This window comes from Corvus kubaryi, unplaced genomic scaffold (assembly GCF_017639235.1).
Source record: "Corvus kubaryi isolate FWS band 111438036 unplaced genomic scaffold, C.kubaryi_AGA036_p1.0 71, whole genome shotgun sequence".
Taxonomy (NCBI): Eukaryota; Metazoa; Chordata; class Aves; order Passeriformes; family Corvidae; genus Corvus; species Corvus kubaryi.
Window position 1 is genome coordinate 7,919,560 of NW_024582059.1, and position 18,370 is coordinate 7,937,929.

Consider the following 18,370-nt stretch of genomic DNA (forward strand, 5'->3'; position numbering starts at 1 on the left):
CTGTATTAATTCTATTGACAGATACATTTTTTCTGTAATGGAGTATGGAAAAAGGGATGGACAGGAGAACCAGAGAAAACAAAGCATAAGAAGTATCTTTTCCTCTTCATGCCTTTGGGCTTGCTTTAAAAAGTCATTTTATCTTCAGGAATTCTAGCCTTCATGGCAGCTGCTGGAACAGTGTCAGTTACTGTATGATGTGCCAAAAGTATTCACTAATTATAACTCATGCAGTAGTGAACTTGCCAAAAAGGCAACTAATGAGGGTTTGTGCAGGAGGCTGTGTACAAAATGATGTTCAAGATTTGTGAAACAGTCAGAGATCTTCAGCTTGTCCACTTAGGTGTGTCAGGAGGGAAATGGACCTTAAGATAGCAGTTAGAAAGTTGAAGGAATACACATGAGAATAGGGTGAATTTCTGTGTGTGATTGGATTTTATTTGTGTAACTTATAATATGAACAAGTGTTAATATGTCATATAGACTAGTAATTAAAGACACTCTAACCCTAAAAGCAGCATGCTCAACAGAGAGTAAGCATTTAGAATGCATGAATTGATCAGAGGTGGAACAACTGTTTGATCCTCTTCATGGTCTTTTTAGCAGTTTTTATGGTTCTGTGAGCAAAAACATACTAAATAAGCTGAGTGATCCAAGACACTATTAACAGATCATGTCAGAAGAATTAGTAATATATGTCTCATTTTGTTGATAATTTAGATGCATTAATGTGTGTTTGAAATGGCATGCTGATGTAGATCAGTTCCTGTTTTCCAAATAACATATTCTTCAGTAAACATCTTTTCTGTTGCTTATTGATGATGGAAGTATATTATAAGCCCTGTGGGGGGGTAGGAAGTTAATATATGAAGAGTGGTGCTGAAAACACCTTTCTTCACATTCTCTCTGTTTTGTTTGTGCCTTTCTTTCCTTACCTGTGTAGATTACTGTACTCTGTTCTACCGCCATCAGTGGCAAATGAGCTGAGACACAAGCGTCCTGTTCCAGCCAAGCGCTACGACAATGTCACCATTCTGTTCAGTGGCATTGTGGGATTCAATGCCTTTTGTAGTAAACACGCCTCTGGAGAGGGAGCCATGAAAATTGTCAACCTTTTAAATGATCTTTACACAAGATTTGATATTCTGACTGATTCACGAAGGAATCCATTTGTTTATAAGGTAAGCATAGATTTTTAAAGTATCTAATCTGTTACTTTTCGATAATTTACTATCGTAAATTTTCCGGTCTTTTCTTGGATTTTAGGCGTTTTAAAAAAACCCGTATGTTCTCAGTCTGATATTAGATATCTACAGAAGACTATGTTGGTTATCTCTAAATGTGTGAGGGAACATAAAGTGCTAAGTTCTCATTACGATTTCTGCAGTTACCCATTAGGTGCACATACAAATGTACTTCCACATTTAGCATATGTGAACTTATACAAGACATTTGTGGTTCTTCTGACCTTGTGCTTTAAGTTTTTCAGTCCTGTTCCTGGGTCTTCTAGTTGTAAATCGTAATTTATTTCTCAGTTACTCAATGTGAATTTCATTCCTTCATTAGGAGTGAGGTGTAGTTGCAAATGTGGCTGGTAGCAGGAAGGTACAGAGAGAGATACATATGTAACCCATACATATGTCCGTGTGTTTGCTTGTGTGTTTATATCTATGAAGTTCATTCCTGGCTTTTACTAGAACTGAATTTTATGGCCTGTACTGTGTGAATCAAGGGTGTGAGTCAGAACAAACATAGAGCTCAGTTTCGTTGAGAAGACACCAGAAGAGAGACTCAGGTTTACACAATCACAGTGTCAATGTAAGTTGTTACGTGGTGGGTTTACAATAAATTCTCTTCAATAACAAGCACAGATGACAGTAATTAGGGTGATTTGAATGAAAGGGAACTATTTGAAAGGACAGGCAGTCTTGAAGGAAGCACTACATCAATTCTAGTACTCCAAAAGGCATAATAATAATTGAAAAAAATCTGTCTTTATAGGTGGAAACAGTTGGGGACAAGTATATGACAGTGAGTGGTCTACCAGAGCCTTGCATGCATCACGCACGATCTATCTGCCACCTGGCTTTGGATATGATGGAAATAGCAGGCCAAGTTCAAGTAGATGGTGAGCCTGTACAGGTTAGTAAATGTGGGCTTGAACGGAAAACCCGTTCTTTGATAGGATGATAATGCTTTGAAATACGATAATGCTCTAGTCCCAGTCTGTGCAAGCTTTGTTATTGTTAGATTTTGAGACTGATCTGTACAAATAATGTGAGAAGTCACATGTAGCTGTGACATGTGCAGTTCCCAGACCTTAAAATGCCTATTGTGCTTTAAAAGGTAAAGGACTAATTTAGGTCCACATCATTTATGTCAGTTTTCTGATCGTTTCAATATAATCAATGAATTCCTATTGTGCATCAAGAAAAATCTGTTGAGTCTTCTTCAACTCAATGAACAAAAGAATAATATTCCCTCCCTGATATTTTTGATTACACCTCAGATTCTCCTGTCAGAATGAGAAATTATTGCATTAAAAAGAGCAGTACAGTTCCATAGACAGTTACAGCAATGACTGCTGACACTAGTGTGTATTAGTGGAAGTTCACACATTGTGGGACTTTACGGAGATGTTGTGGCACTGGTAACAGAATTGGGCAAGCAGCATTGGCTGTCCTCATCAGAAGGTTGTGAGCAGAAAATGATTGATTGCAATGCATATTTCTATTTACATTAATGTTACCATTCTATCACCTAGCTTAGAGCTGTGTAGTTCACTTATCATGGAGGAAAGCAGTGAGAAGTGATTTGGGGCTTTACAATAACTGTACCATGCTACAAGAACAAGCTTCTCCCTGTCCTATCTCTTGAGCTTCTGAATACAAAATACCATGATTTTTCCTTTGAGAAACATCTTTTTTTCTTGACCTATGCCATCCATTTCTGCACCTTCTGAGCGCTCACTAAACACAGACCTTCAGAGTATGCCTCTCTGCCCACCTTTTTTCTTTATTTTCACAGTATATAATAACAGCAGGGTGCATGCTGGAAAATTACAGAGTTTGATTATTCATGTGGAAGTCAGAGGCACGACACTGTACTAAAGTTAAAAAACAGACAAGTGACAAAACCCACAGAATGAAAGGCTTTGAAGAAGCAGGAGTAGCACATTGGAAAAATAAACTAATAGATAAAAATGACATATACCCTGTATTTAGTCAGAAGCGTCAGATTACTTACCTCAATTTTGAATATTCAAACTTAATTTTTTCTCTCTAAAGATAACAATAGGAATCCATACTGGTGAGGTAGTCACAGGTGTCATAGGTCAAAGGATGCCACGGTACTGTCTCTTTGGAAATACTGTGAATCTAACAAGCAGGACAGAAACTACTGGAGAAAAGGGAAAGATCAATGTCTCTGAATATACTTACAGGTGAGTGATGTATTATTTTTATTGGTGTTGACATCTTAAAATAATTCACTTTGTCAGCATACCATAAAAGTTTTTTTGGAGTTGAAAGTGACAGTCCTCTTGCAAACATTATTTAAGTATGTGACTTCTCATGAAACTGTTTGGCAAACTGCATTATGATACACAATTACTGGCATGCAAACATAATAATGATGTAGAGATAGATTTGAATCTTTTGATAGTTTGCTCACATACCTGTAGCAAGTTTAATATTTCACATAGTGTGTGGTGTACATGTAAAGCGCATTCATTTACATGTTTTCTCTTTCAATTTCAGGTGTCTCATGACACCAGAAAATTCAGATCCTCAGTTCCACCTGGAGTACAGGGGTCCAGTTTCTATGAAGGGCAAAAAAGAGCCAATGCAGGTTTGGTTTTTGTCCAGAAAGAGTACAGAGACAGAGGTATGAGTAACTAGAGTGTAATTTTGTTCTTTTCAAACAAGGTGTAAACATTAAAAATTTAATCTAAACCACTGAGATCCATATACATTTTCAAAACTAAATGTTCCGTAGAAAAAAAATGAAGAGTTTTGTGCAACGCTCTTTCATTAACACATTTACTATCTTGACAGTACTTGAAAGTCCTTGATTATTTGTCTTTGCAGTTTGTGCGGTTCCTGAAAGAATACTTTTGATTTCAAAAAGTCCTTGAGGGAATGCCAAGTGTTTAAATATTTATATCTCCCTCTTACAGATTTCTGCACTGTACTAGATTTTGCAGTATAATGTCAGTTTCTGTTTAGCTGACATGTCTGGTTATCAGCACTTCAAAATTTGCCATGTGCTTTCTTGCAGTGGGTGAAAAAATGTGCCTTCAAATATTTAGGCAACAGTCAAGCAACTACTTGCAAGCAAATTTACACCTAATGTGTATGGTGGTCTCTTAACCCCAGATGGCATCTGCTTGTTCAGACTGTTGCATGGCAGAGGTCCCACTTCAGAAATACACAGGGTGAAAACTACTTCTTGTAAATGACATATGAGCCAAAATCGTCAAAATGAGGTAGGGTAAAGCTCTTCAAGCACTGAGGGCTCTTTAAGCTTGTGCCTCAGTTTCAGAATTCTGGGCATGTATTATCCAGAATTTCAGTAAAAGCCAGTGAGATCTAGACTCAAAATGTGCTACAAACTTAGACAATGAGGTTACAGTATGCCAGCTGCTTTGCCATAGCTGAGCGGGCACATACGTTCCATCCATTGTCAACAGGAAGAAAAAAAGATAAAAGTGATTTACATAGCTTGAATTTTGTCCTGAAGCAATACAAAAAGAATGAGTTTTCAGCTAATGTATTTAATCTTAAAAACACACTTGACTAAAATAATGAAAGTCATCAATTACCTTGGCTGAAATAATTCTTGTAAGTCAGAGGAAATTAATTATGTGTCCGAATACTCATGTACTTCTGAAAAAGTAATTTAGGCTGTTAAACTCTTTAGGCTTTTTAGGAGATTTAATCCAGATTTATTACTACTGGTACCCAAGTATATGAACACTGACTTTTTAATGGTAACTCCCAGTATTAACCCTGCATTTTAATCCTGTATTTTAATATATATTACTTAAAATTATATTCTGGGTGCCACTTTTGAGAATACTTTTCTATTCTTATTCTGCAGTAAGATAACTATAATTTCACATGGCTACCATTATTTCAAATCTATTGTTGTATTTAAAATATATTTTAATTAAACACCTTTCACCTTTTTTTCTGCATTATAAATGTCCTATCATTTGTAGCAAGGCACGTTATAATTTTAAATCTAAATTTCAGAGAGGTACTGAGTCAGGTGGGTATTTTCCTTGTTTCAGCCTAACACATGTTTAATATGAATATAAGGTTTGTGTAGTTTAAGACTTTAAATATTGCAATTGCCTTTCAGAGATCTTGTACAACAGTTGGTTTTGTTAATCCTCACAGCAGTCCTGAGAGGCACTTGCTAATACAATTATCCAGTAATTGAGCTTTGTAGAGGGAGACATGGGGGCAGGAATAAACCTGACCAAGAAACACTGTGAGCCTGATTTTCAGGAGCACTTAAGACTCACAGTTTGAGCACGCTCAAAAGGTCTTTCTAATTTTGTTAGTTTTTGTTAATTCTGAAATTCAGATATAGATGTAATTCTTAGAGGCAGAACGACTTCTCCCATGACAGGTGTCTCTTCTAAAGTGTACTAAGTTTTGGAGCATAGATTAGAAAAATGCATTGATGTGACGATGTGAACTGATAATCATTTTGTCAGAGGTGATTTTGAAAAGTGAAATAATACAATCCTCTAATCTTTCGATTCTTTTTCACTCCCTGCACAATTTCATCTGTCCATACACAAAAAATGCACAAAGTTTTATTCTTTTAAGATTTTCTGAACTGTTTGCAATTTCTTGTGTGAAGGTACTCTTCATGGGTTTTTTTTTCTGGCACTTTATAGGCTGTGCATAATAGTTTTAATCCAAAATCAGAAATCAGATAACCAACTTTTTATATTTGATCACTTTAAAGTAATCACTTTGCTTTAGTCACGGGTGTAGTCTTGATTTTCTTTCCAGAAGTTTTTCAGAATGCTATGTGTGCAGTGCCATTTATTTCAGGGGGACTGTACATAACAATAAATATGGCATGTTACCATATATTCAGAAACTAATTGTAAACTTCTGAGAGGTCACTCCAGAATATTGCAAGAAGTGCCATATAGAAGTAAATATGAAAATATTTCTTAAATCATCCTAAAGATACTTCTAATAATTATGCTTTTACTGGGAAGTTTTCTACCTCCATTACCTTTAGTCTAGGATCAATGCACATCAGTGATGTATTTTTCTTTTCATTATATCCGTTAGAGGGTTATTAGCTCAGCATTTGCAAATCTATCAGAGTAATCTTTTACTCTGAAGACAGGTAATAAATACATGGTGAGGAAAAAGGACAAAATATTTACAGATGCCATAAGAGATGTGAAACCAAGGCTTAAAATATGCTTTTGCTCTACTAGGCCTGTAGGAAATGGTAGGGTTGAAGCAGCTCAGCATGCCTCAAACTTGATTCCTGGGTTGACATCTCTAATATCAGTCCCCATGAACAGCAGTTATTTCTGAGAAAGACCTAATTTACAAGAATAAGTGTTGGTTTGGAGTGCTGCTCCTTCACTTCTTTGCCACTTCTATCTCTTCCATGATACCAGTACAGCAAAATGTAGAATTGCATCAGAAGCACATAGAACAAAGCAGCTGTGACCAATTACTCATTTTGCATCTGCTTGTTTGCGTGTTATAAGATTATTTATTACCATCTTTATTACTTTAACAGAGGTTCAGGTGAAGTTTCTCTCTTGAGAAACAGATTTGTTGTAAAAAATAAATCTTGCCGAGAGCCTCAAATGTATGACTGCAATTTTCATTCCTCCCCACTTTCTAGTATCTTTCTCTTCTGCCCCGTTCCCATGTTACTGGTGGGATCAAGTTGAAATGTCTCTGTCAGAGTTGGTAGTTCACCAGGGCATGTAGGAATTGTTTCATTCCTACATAAAATACATACGAAAGAAATACATGCACTACCTATGCTTTTTTTATTATTATTATTATTATTTACTGATACTGGTTGCAAGTTGTAAAATGTATTTTGTCACTGCATTAACCCACCTTGTTGCTTCAAAGAAAATTCCTTACTTCTCAAATTCTGCTTGCATGCTCTCAAGGAAACAAAGCAAGATGCTTCCTGAGCTGAGGGAAGAGGAAGAGGATGCTGGATAGGGTGCAATACTGTCTCCAAGTAGGGTGCCAGGCAGTAAGGTTGTGTTATGGATGTTATTTCACATTATATCTCCCACTGCCATGTGCAATACCATTGTCTTTTGCCCTACTCCTGAAGTCATACTTACCATTTTTCTCCAGGCTTGCTTGCTAATTTTTTGTCCTTATTGTTTGGTACTGTTATATCTCTGCTATGAGCATGTATTTCAAGCTTTCCTTTTTTTGATATGCATTTTTGCATGTCAGTCATGTGACCATTCCTACCACCAGATAATATTGAATGAAACCATGTAGTATGCACACCACAACTAATGACTTCAATCTGATGCTTCGTATCTTCATCTTCATCTCTGAAGTACTGTGGTTATGTGAATTGATGACATTTCTGGAAAGATAGGTATTTCAGTTGATAGGCAGAACAATGAACCTAAGGAACTGTATTTAATAATAATACCTAAAGCGGCATTATAAAAATTATTGTATAAATGTTATCAGATTTAGTTCTGCTATTACCATGCTTCCCATTCGTTTTGTGAATAACACTTGATACTCTTTAAATTCCTGGTTAGAAAAAAGGTTCTCATGTGATATCATCCTGCATTTTCCCTTTGTGGACACTCTGTAGACATCTTCTGTATTGAAAGGGGACGGCTGTGTTTCTGATACTGCCATTTGAAGCATGTGCCAATGTACTTCTACTGAAATGCTGTTCACTTGCAATGTATTTCTCATTGATTTATATAAACTAAATTAAATTGTCATATTAATAATAGATTACTGGACAATTTCAGACCACTTGTAGTGCATTGATTCTCATCTGATGTAGCCCCTGGAGTTGAAAGGCATGCTGCTGGGACGTGGTTGACATGGTTGCCTTTTGGTTTGGTCTCTCTAATTTCAGAAATGATCTAATTTTATTCCTTGAGAGGACCTGGTAATGTTCTAGGCATCATGACATAATTAAGGGATGTAAAGCTTGGAAAGGGACATGGTGTGTTTCATCAGCTGATACAGTTAGTAAAAGTGGACAAGGTTTCAGATGCATAGACCTTCCATAACTTTAATATATAGTACATTTTTATGTGAATAGTATCTGTTCTTATATGACTGATCATTTCTGAATATTTGCATTATAAAATAGGATAGTGCAATTACTTTGTGTATAAAAATTGTCTATATCTAGTATATCTTACTAGCACAGAATATATATGTATAAATGTTTCATGTTAATGTGCAAAAGAAATTGCAATAAATTATTTTTTCCACTGACTTCTAGAAATCTTGGGATTTTCTTTTGGTATAAAACTTTATTTCATTGTTTGATATCAAAACAAGTATTTTCTCCATTAAATAATTTGCAGTTTGAATTTAAATAAATTGTTGAGTCATCGGTCAGATGTTTGTAAATTGCCAAGTGTCTCACACATTCAGGTTAATGGATCACATCTTCAAATTAAAGTAGTGTTCAAAATATTTAGGTTAATGCTTCAGAAATAGTAGTTGAAGTGACAAAAAATCCATACACCTTCCTTTGAAACTCTTGGACGATATTTAACAATCAAAAATGATTAGCCATACACTTGGGAGCAGGATGTACCTTATCAACCAAATTTCCTTTAGGAATGGGAAATGAAGAGAGGAGAACACATACTTGCTTCCCCATCATCTCACTGTTGGACAGCAACACATCCCAGCACACCATCAGAGGTTGCCCTCACTCAGATAGATACACAGGAGTAATTTGGATTGATCAAGTTGTTCAAGCTTACAAAAACTCTGAAGCACATGGGATTTGTGACAGCTGTGGTTGTGTGTTGATGTAATTCATGCAAATGCCTCTGAAGAAACTGAAATTCTGTATCACACTTCAAGCTAATGGAAGATGGTGTGCCAGAAAACTTAAATAATGCTCTGGGTTTATATTGTACCTTCTTAATAATTTCAAAATATTAATGCTCCTATTAAGCTACTTTGTAACGTAACCAGTTTCTTAAAGCATAGAATAATAGCTCATATTGTGTTCATGTAGGAGCTTTTTATCTCAGTTCAGTTTAGGCGCTTAACCACTTCTGTTACTAAAACTGGTCTTAAATGCTGCATTCAACTACTAAATTTATGGTTTGGTTAAATATTACTCTCAGCTAACAGTTAAACACTTCTGCAGGTATTTAGTTCTTTTATGTGTGTTCTACTGCCTCTTATATTTAATTGTAGAGATTTGCCTTTCCAATAGAAGCTCTCCAGCTGAAACATGAGGCAGAGCAATTACCAAAGTCTGTTTCAAAGGTCTTTATAAATGGATGTATTTTATTCTGGTATTTTTTGTAAAAAAAAATGGAACAAAGAGAAGAAAGGGGAAATCAGCCATGAAATTGCAAATTATGGAATGCTTAGTTATTTTCAGTCTCCTGGATCTTATGCATTCCTTTGAATTCAGACAGGCAAGGCAAATTGATTTTCGGTGGTGTTTGTGCTTTGGCTGGGCAGGGGACTCTGTGACTCCACTGCTGTCTTAAAGTGGGCCCTGCAGTCGGCTTCCAAACTGCTGATTCAGTCTTTGGTAGGAACAACCTCTGGGAACATAACTTCATCTTTGATTTTTTTTTTTTTTAAACAAAATGATAAACAATGGATGAGATGCTCATTTGGATATCTGCTTACAGGATTATCACAGAAATGTCTTCACTGAAAAGGGTGGTCAGGCACTGGAACAGGCTGCCCAGGGACGTGGTGGAATCACCATCCCTGGAAATGTTCAAAGGGCACACAGATGCAGCACTTGAGAGTGTGGTTTGTGAACACAGCAGTGCTAAGTTAACAGCTGGACTCAATGGTCTTAGAGTTGTTTTCCAAACTGTGATTCTCTGTACAGGACATCCTCCAGGAGGGACACATGTGAGGTTTTTTTATTACTTGGTTCCAGTGTTTAAGGTGGTAGTGCAAATCATATCCGACTGGTTCCAAGCTCACTTTTGAAAGACAATCATATGTACAAGAAGGAAATAGGAAGGGATGTGCTAGCATCTGATATGAATAAAAAGTGGGTGATGCTGGAGGCCCCAGAACCTTTGCTTTGAACAAACCTCTAGTAAAATCTAAAGCTATTAAATGAGTGTGCTGCAGGCAGTTGGGCACTACAATACACACTCTTGTACTCTGAAATGTTGATGGCCTTCTCAGTAGCACCTGTCTCCATGGATCCAGAGGAAGGCCTGAGGCATTTGTATCCTAAAATGTGTTTTTTGTCCACAGACAGGCCAACACTTTACTGTATTGTCACAAACTGTAAAATGGTTATTCCGTGCATTTCTAGAGCCATCATATATTAAAAAAAGAAGAGAAAAAGTTGGGTCATCGTGTTCTAGCACTATGAGAACTTGAAGAGAATTTAGTATTCATGTTCTCCAGACAGTCAGCATACTGGTACAAATGGGAGCTTATAGCAATTTTAAATTAATTCTGCCAGTCACTGTGTTGGCTTACCATCTTCAAGTAAAGGGAATTGACTGGATTTGTAGTCCTATTTTATTTTAACAAGATTTTATTTTTCATTATAACAAGATTCTTTCATGGGGGAGAGTCCGAAACTGGTGTCATTTCATGTGCCTACCTGACCATGAGAGAGAAGCAAGTAATAAGCCAGTAAACAGAGCTGTGCTAATGTAACTGTAAAAAAACCAAAAAAGAGGTTCCATTCCCCAATCTCTAGCTGCACATAAAAGGCACTGGGGTTTTTTCTACTGTTCTTTAGATTTCTGTCTGACTTTGGGTGGCAGTTTGGAAAAACTGCAACAATACATGCTGTCTCCAGCAATTCATTCTTTGTTATTAACAGGAAAAGGGTAATAATGTTCACTTTCATCATCATCAAGGGGTCTTTTTGCCAATATAACTGTTTTGGAGATAATGACAACAGTGGAATGTGAAAACAATATTGTGATTATTGTTCTGGGATGAAGATGTGATCTCTGTTATAAAGGTTTTGTTCCAGACTATTCCCCATATCCAGTGTTCAGATCAGCATTGTTACTGTTTTTTTCCAGAGATGATTATGCTCCTAGTACAGATTCAACATCACAGAACAACTGTGCTTTCAAGGGCAGCAATTTTGTGTGCTGCGGATCTATCTGTTCATGTGCTGGACACCTCTGGCAGGAAATCTGTGTGCCTTTTTATATTTCAGGTTCTCAGGGTCATTCTAGCCTTTCAAAACTGATTTTACACTTTGATAAATGCGCTGTCCTGTCTAAGTGTTCAAACAACTGACCTGTGATTAAAATGACAGAACTTATCTGATGAGTCCTGACAAAAGGCTGAAAATGTTCACAGTTCCTAGCTGGTGTTAGAGACCAATTAAGCCAATAGTCCTTGAGCCTTTGTTTAAAAATAAAAACAAACAAAAACCCCCACAGGAACTACATGGCCATAGTTTTCAGATGAGAAATAAAACTCTGAGTTCAGTATTGCTGCCTTCAGCCCCTATGTCAGTATGGGTGTAGTGCTCTAATGAAGTGTGTGACAAATAAACCACCTTCATAAATCACACTGAAATATGCAGTGTATTAAGTGGGAAGAAACGCACATCTATTTCTTGCAAGTCCTAAACACTGTGTATAGGGTTCCTGGAAAGAAAAGGCAGCCTGTTACGCCTTGTTATTTTCAGACTTGAGAAATGTAAGCTTTCCTACACGAAGTGTTCAGAAATAACCTAATATCAAAAAAAAAACCTGTATAAGGATGTTGAAGAGTAAGTATCCTTTTTCCACAGAGGGCATAGTGAAGCATTCAGAGCTTCAGCTCTGTACAAGAAATCAAAGCTTTGCTTTCTGCCACATTATAGATGTGTTTGTGGGCAATTTTGTAATTATCTAGAGGATAAGGAACTCGCCCTCTAAATAAGGATACATGCCTTTTCACACAGCCTTTCCCACATCATCCTACCCTTCAGGCTTTATAAATGCATGTACATGTGTATATATATATACACACACATACACACACATGCACATTTGAGTGCTGCGCACTCTTGCATAGAGTAGCATGAATGGCATAAGACTGCAAAATCTAAAGTCAGCAGCTGTTGGAAGAACTTGCTTTCTTGAGGTACTCAATTCTCCTCTGATGGAGGACACTGAAAATAACTACTTTTCTTTGATCACTGGAAGAAAAGAAAGATCAATTTTGTTTATACAGATAAATACGTAGTTTTGAAAGCAATAGCTTCCTTCCATTGCTCATTTTATCAGTCTGAAAGGAGAGGCTGTCTGGACAAAAGTGCTGGGTTAATGATAACATTTCTATCTATGAGAGACGCAACCTCAGTTTTCACTTGAACCTTATTTTCCAAACCATGCTGCGTACCTGCTGAGGAACACTGCCCATCCCTTTGGTTCATTGGTTTTGTTTTTACTAAGTGCTAAATTCTCACCTTGCCATTGGCAGCCCCTGGCACCCTGAAGAAAATGAAAAGCCTTTCTCTTCTTGACTCCTAACTCAGCTTTGGAATTCACATGTCAGTGCCGTATTTGTGGTTGTTTGATCTAATACTGGTGCTATGGATGCTATCCAAAAACCATCATGTATTTCATTACATTTTAGTTCGGGAATACACAAATCAGGTGTTTTGTGTCTGATGGATGTGTCAGTAGTTTGTATTGTAACATCTCTCGTGTAAAAGTATGTAACATAAGCTGCCATTTTAAATAAAGATAAAATATTCCAACATCTACATAAGACATGGTTACAATGGCATGGATCTTTGGTAACATTTTGGTAAGGATTATGTAACAGGGTTGTTATTTCAGTTCAAGAAAATGAGTTCAGCTTTTCCCAAGGTGCACCCAGCATTCCTATAGCTACATTTACAGGAGGCTCTTAGGAGGAATGCATCCTAGAAGTAACCAAAATTTATTCCAATTTGAAGAGATAGTTTGTTTTAGCCATTTAATAATTACAAGCCAAAGATGCTAGCTACACTGACAGGTCTTTCTAAACATTCAAATTCATCATTCATGTGTAATTACTCATACAAGGAGTTTTGGGTCATTTCTGCTTGCATAGTGACTGATTTTATTGCCCCCATGAATGTGGAGGCCTGTGGCAAGTGTAACAGTGCTGCAAGAAAATTTATCTGGTCTGTTAATGGAATTAATTGTTGGAAAGAGCTTGTCAGCACTTCAGAAGTGGCTTGTGTTGTAGAGTGCTCACTTTTCTGCTAGGAGTTTCTGCTGACCAACAGTATCATTCCTGATGCAAAGTAGCCCATTTTGCACTTATCTTTCTGTACCTTATGTTCATTTCTTCTACGGCTCTGGTAAATATACAGGAAAAGTTCTATTAAGACAAGTGTTACAGAAAGTGTGTCTGAATTGAAGACAGGAATTACGAATACTTGTAAAAAAGGAAAAACTAATATACAGGCTGTTGCTCATACCTGGAGTATGCCAAAATTCCCTGCATCAGCTTCTATTCTGTTCTGCAGTTTTGCAGCCTTCAAAGTACTTCCATTGTTAATTGTGAGGATGTGGATGAACTGGGAGGTCTGATGTTAAAAAATCTTTGCTTCTTTCTCTCATCTGTTTCTGTAACAATTCCCTTTCCCTTCTGTGCATGTCAATAATTCAGATTTGAACTTTGAGTTGCATTTGTCAGAACTTTTTTAATTTCTCAGTCTACTTGAAAGCATCCATTAGAGTTACTAACTGCAGTCACTAGGCCAGGTTGGAACATCTCCTGCTCCTAAACAAAAAACATATGCTGGAAAGCTCCCTGCTTGTGGAAAAACCAAAAAAAGCAGCTTTATTCTGGCTGATGTGCAAGTGGGTAAATTCTGTCAGTGCACAGCTTGGTGCAAAAAAATTTAGTAGCGATCGGTGGAACAGGATTCTGAGTGGGAAATTAGTCTATGAAAGGAATAGTCCCCACTCACCAGCACACGGCTTAGTTGGGCAGTAACTTTTAAGTACTGCCATGGCTTTTTCAACTACGCCTGTTTCCTCCCTGCAGGGACAGGTGGAACAGATAATCAGGAGGGCAAAGAAAAAAAGACTTGTTGCTTCCTGAGCACCAGGCTTCATTTGAGCTCCTCTCATTGTCTGGACACTGGCAAAAGTAGCGGCATTTGAGATGCACCTGCCCTGTAGCAGAGGCAGTGTGGCTCTGTGGATGCAGGGGACCTGGGCAAGGTGCTGGACGCTCAGGTCCCTGCTGAGGATTTTCTTCCATCAGCACCCAAAGAAACAGTGCTGAACAATGTTGCTGCTTTTTCACTTTTAACAAGAAAAAGAGGGACAGAATTCGGGCACAACAAATTCTGTAAGCATGGCCAAAAAGAACTGTTTTGGTTGTGGATCTGAGAGCTGCCTGCCATCTGTTTTCTGTTCTACTGTCCTTCACCTCCTTAGGGCAAATACTCATCTATTGATGCATGTGAACTGTGCATTCATTTTAATTATCAAGTCCTATATATGCTTTATTTAATTAATCTGCTCTTAGTAATACAAAGCCAAATGCATGCACTCAGAATACGTTATAGAAATCCATTCCGCCTGTAGCTTTCTCAGCAGGAGAGCCTGATTGCTGAACAGTCTCAAAAATTAACCCTCAACCTCTTTCTGCTGATTATTTGAAGGTAGAAAGCTTTTGAGGGACATAGCATTTATAAATCAAGACAGGCAGACTGAAAAAAAAAGGAGTCAAACTTTGTCCTTGCTGTAACCCTCCAGAATTTTGCTAGCTTTAAGCACTATTGCATAGAGTTTGCTGTTAATAACACTCACATTGGTAAGTAGCTGTTGCATATTTTCCTTACAGGGCATCCTAGGTCTGGTCTTAACATCATTACTTAATAAATTGCTGATCAGTTTGTGGATTTATTCTTGTTATGAAGTTTGTTTATATTCTTGTTATGAATGGATGATGTGGATTTAAATAAGTCCCTGCTTTTTGCCCAGGCCTCTGGCAGCAGGCGGTAGCTTTATAGGGATGGCCAGCACCCCAAAACCCACTCTTGTCTGCAAGTTCTGTAATAATGGCTGATTCAGCCTATTATAGAATGAATTACTTATTTAATAGACACAAAACTAACAGACATAAGACTTAAAACAGACTATTTATATAATACTAGTATTATACACACAGGGTTAAAGGTACCATTAATTTTACAGCTAGTGAAGAAACAATATAACTTAGAATCCAGTGTTTCTTACCATCCAATTCCTGATGGAGCACACATTGAAACCCTTTCCCTCAATTCCCAGGAAAGTAACCACAGAACCTGCATCCAGGCTCCGGGGAGCCGCCTCACACGCTTTCAGGGCGTGTGGGTAGAAGGCTTCTCAGGGTGTGTGTAGGAGACTTCTGCCTCCGTGATAATCTGTAGTATTTTACATAGGGTAAAGCAGGGCTTTGGGTCACCTATGTTTTTCTTTTGTCTCTTCCCACATCTGTTCTCCATATCAAGATGTTGATTCTTGGTTAAGCTGGCAGACCTTTTGGTGCCAGGAGATGACACCCACTGGGCCTTGCCCACCTGGATTATCTCTCCTATCCACACCGGCCACCTGTGGTGGGGAGAGGGGTGATATGCCCTGCCACAATTCTTTATTAAGGCAAAAATGTGAGAATTACACAGTTGAATTCAGAACTGTATTTGTTGATTTTACACTGTGAGAATGTGATGAGTGTTTTATGTAAGGGTTAATTAATAGAGCTGAAGAGCTGAATTCCATTGCTGGGTCCAAACTCGGTAGAAGATTATACCTTTAGAAGGTTTATTTCATGTTTGGCATTATGAAAGACACAGAGGTTAAGAAAGAAGGCAAAAGTCTAGTGTTTCCATTAGCACAGGAACTGTTTGGATCCTTGGCCCTCCTGATTTTCCTCAGAGATATGAACCATCCCATCACAAGAAATACTCTCTTCTTCAGTTGAAAACTACCCCTTCCTCTTCCCCAAAGAGCTGTTTTTCACCTTTGGATGTAACTTTGGAATTGAATACAGTTACTAACTTGCTAATAATGTCCTTGATTTTCAGACAGAGTTTTCTGATGAAAGTTTCTTATTGGCTTATTGTACTGAAACCTCCCATGGAGTCTGCAGAAACTGGCAGTGCCAACCCGTGAGAATTCAGTTGTGTGTCAGCAATAAAGAATAAAAAGATTGTCTCCAAATTTAGATGTAAACCTCATAATGCAGTACTTGCTAGTGTCACCAGCAGAGCTTATGTGGGTGAGTATTTGCTGGAGCAAACCCAAAGATGCCATCAAAACAGCTGGGTGACAGGAAGCTGGGTTGTCCGCATAATTCGAAACCATTGCTTCTCCACCCTGCTTCCTACACCAGGTGCAAAACATGTTTGCCTTCACAAGGGAGGCTCAGGAATAGTCACATCCATCACATGACAGTGCTGTTGCTGTTCTCTGCTTACTATTAAGGCCATCTGTTTTGAGACATCTAAACTTTCTCTGCAAGCAGTAAGAATGGGAGAAACGGTACTTGCCATTGCATACCTAAGCACACTTTCTTATCTCACCATGTAAATGAGCAACCCAAACCCTCAGGTGCTTTGAGTTAAGGAGCAAAAAAGCTGCCTTAGTGTTCTAAAAGGTCTGCATTTTGTGAGGTACTTCAAACAACAGTTCTCTGAACTGGCATATTGCAAAATAAAGAACAATAAACAACTTATGCTTCATGACAAAAGGATTCTCTAAAATCCGATGCTGTGTGGAACACTAGACATGAACACTAGCCCTAACACCTAACCCTAAACCTACACCCTAACCCTAACCCAAACCAAAACCCGAAACTGTAGGCTATGGGATTGTCTTTGTTAGTATTGTTAAATTTATGCTCACCAGAAAGTCCTGTGGGAAAGGCACAGTTACAGGCTGGTCAGTTGGAAGACGGTGGAGGGGTGAGAGGCAGTTACGAGTGAGGAAAGAGTCGGTTGAGTGTGTGCGAGAGACAGTACTCCTCTGACACAAAGGCTCGTCTAAGACCTCCAGTAATGGTGAAGGACTTACTAACTGGCCAATGGAAAGGACCCCTGGACTCACTAACGTGGGGCAGGGGTTATACCTGCGTTGCCACAGGTTGCTACACAGAGTGGGTTCCATCAAGGTGTGTGCGACCTTTTGTTGCACCATCGTGCTTCCATGTGTATATAGTTGCTAAGTTATAGGCATATGCTAGTTTTTGAAAAGTTATTATCGTTGTTACTGTTAGTGATGTCGTAGGAGTTGTTTTGGTTTTTCTTAGTAGGTTTTCATTGCTTAAACAAAAGAAGGGGAAGATGTAGGCTATGGGATTATCTTTGTTAATATTGTTAAACCTTATGCTCACCAGAAGGCCCTGTGGGAGAGGCACAGTTGCTCGGTTGGAAGTTGGTTGAGGGGTGAGAGGCAGCTGTGAGTGAGGAGAGAGTCGGTTGAGTGACAGCTGGCAGTGAGACTGTGATTGGCTGGAGGAATGCTTGGGCAGCGTGTGAACAGGAAGCTGATTGGGTGATAGGATGGGCGGACAGCAGCAGCGCAGCTGAGCCAGCCAATGGGTGCCCTTCTTAGGAGAAATTCTGTAAAGTTTCAGACTGGTGTCAGCTGTGTCTGGAGGAAATTAGGGGAAGAAAGGGGGAAGATTTATGACAGTAAACAAATCTTCCTTGGACGTACAAAGGAGTCTGTCAGCTTCATTCCCCATTGCTACACTAAACCTAACCAAAACCCGGAAACTAACATAACCCTAATCCAAAAACTACTCAAACCCTAACCCTAACCCTAGACCAAAGCCTGATGCTAACCCCAAAACACCCTCTGCCTAACCCTAACCCGAAACATAACTCTAAGCCTAAACCTAACCCCAAACCTAACCCTGACCCAGAAAACTAACCCTAACCCAAGCCCTAAACCTAACCCGAACCCTGAAGAAACCCTAGCCCAAACCCTCATCCTAAAACTAACCCTTACCTAACCCTAACACTAATACTAGCACTAACACTAAACCTAACCCAGTAACTAACCAAAGCCCTTACCCTAACACTAAGCCTAATCCCAACCCTATCCATATCTTTAACCCAAACCCTAACCCTAACTCAAAACCGTACACTAACACTGACCCTAACACTACCCCTAATGGAAATCCTAAAC

At 38.3% G+C, this 18,370-nt stretch overlaps 1 protein-coding gene across 2 annotated transcripts in view; it reads left to right on the forward strand.

The window, feature by feature from the left end:
* Positions 1 to 8,498, forward strand: part of GUCY1B1 (guanylate cyclase 1 soluble subunit beta 1) — a 42,367-nt gene extending 33,869 nt beyond the window's left edge. For both annotated transcript variants that reach the window (XM_042049602.1, XM_042049603.1), the window contains exons 10-14: positions 944 to 1,181; positions 2,002 to 2,142; positions 3,288 to 3,442; positions 3,759 to 3,885; positions 7,175 to 8,498. In XM_042049602.1, coding sequence (XP_041905536.1) covers positions 944 to 1,181; positions 2,002 to 2,142; positions 3,288 to 3,442; positions 3,759 to 3,885; positions 7,175 to 7,198 — 685 coding nt within the window. In that variant the 3' untranslated portion in view covers positions 7,199 to 8,498. The remainder of the gene's footprint in view (positions 1 to 943; positions 1,182 to 2,001; positions 2,143 to 3,287; positions 3,443 to 3,758; positions 3,886 to 7,174) is intronic.
* The last annotated feature ends 9,872 nt before the right edge of the window (positions 8,499 to 18,370 follow it).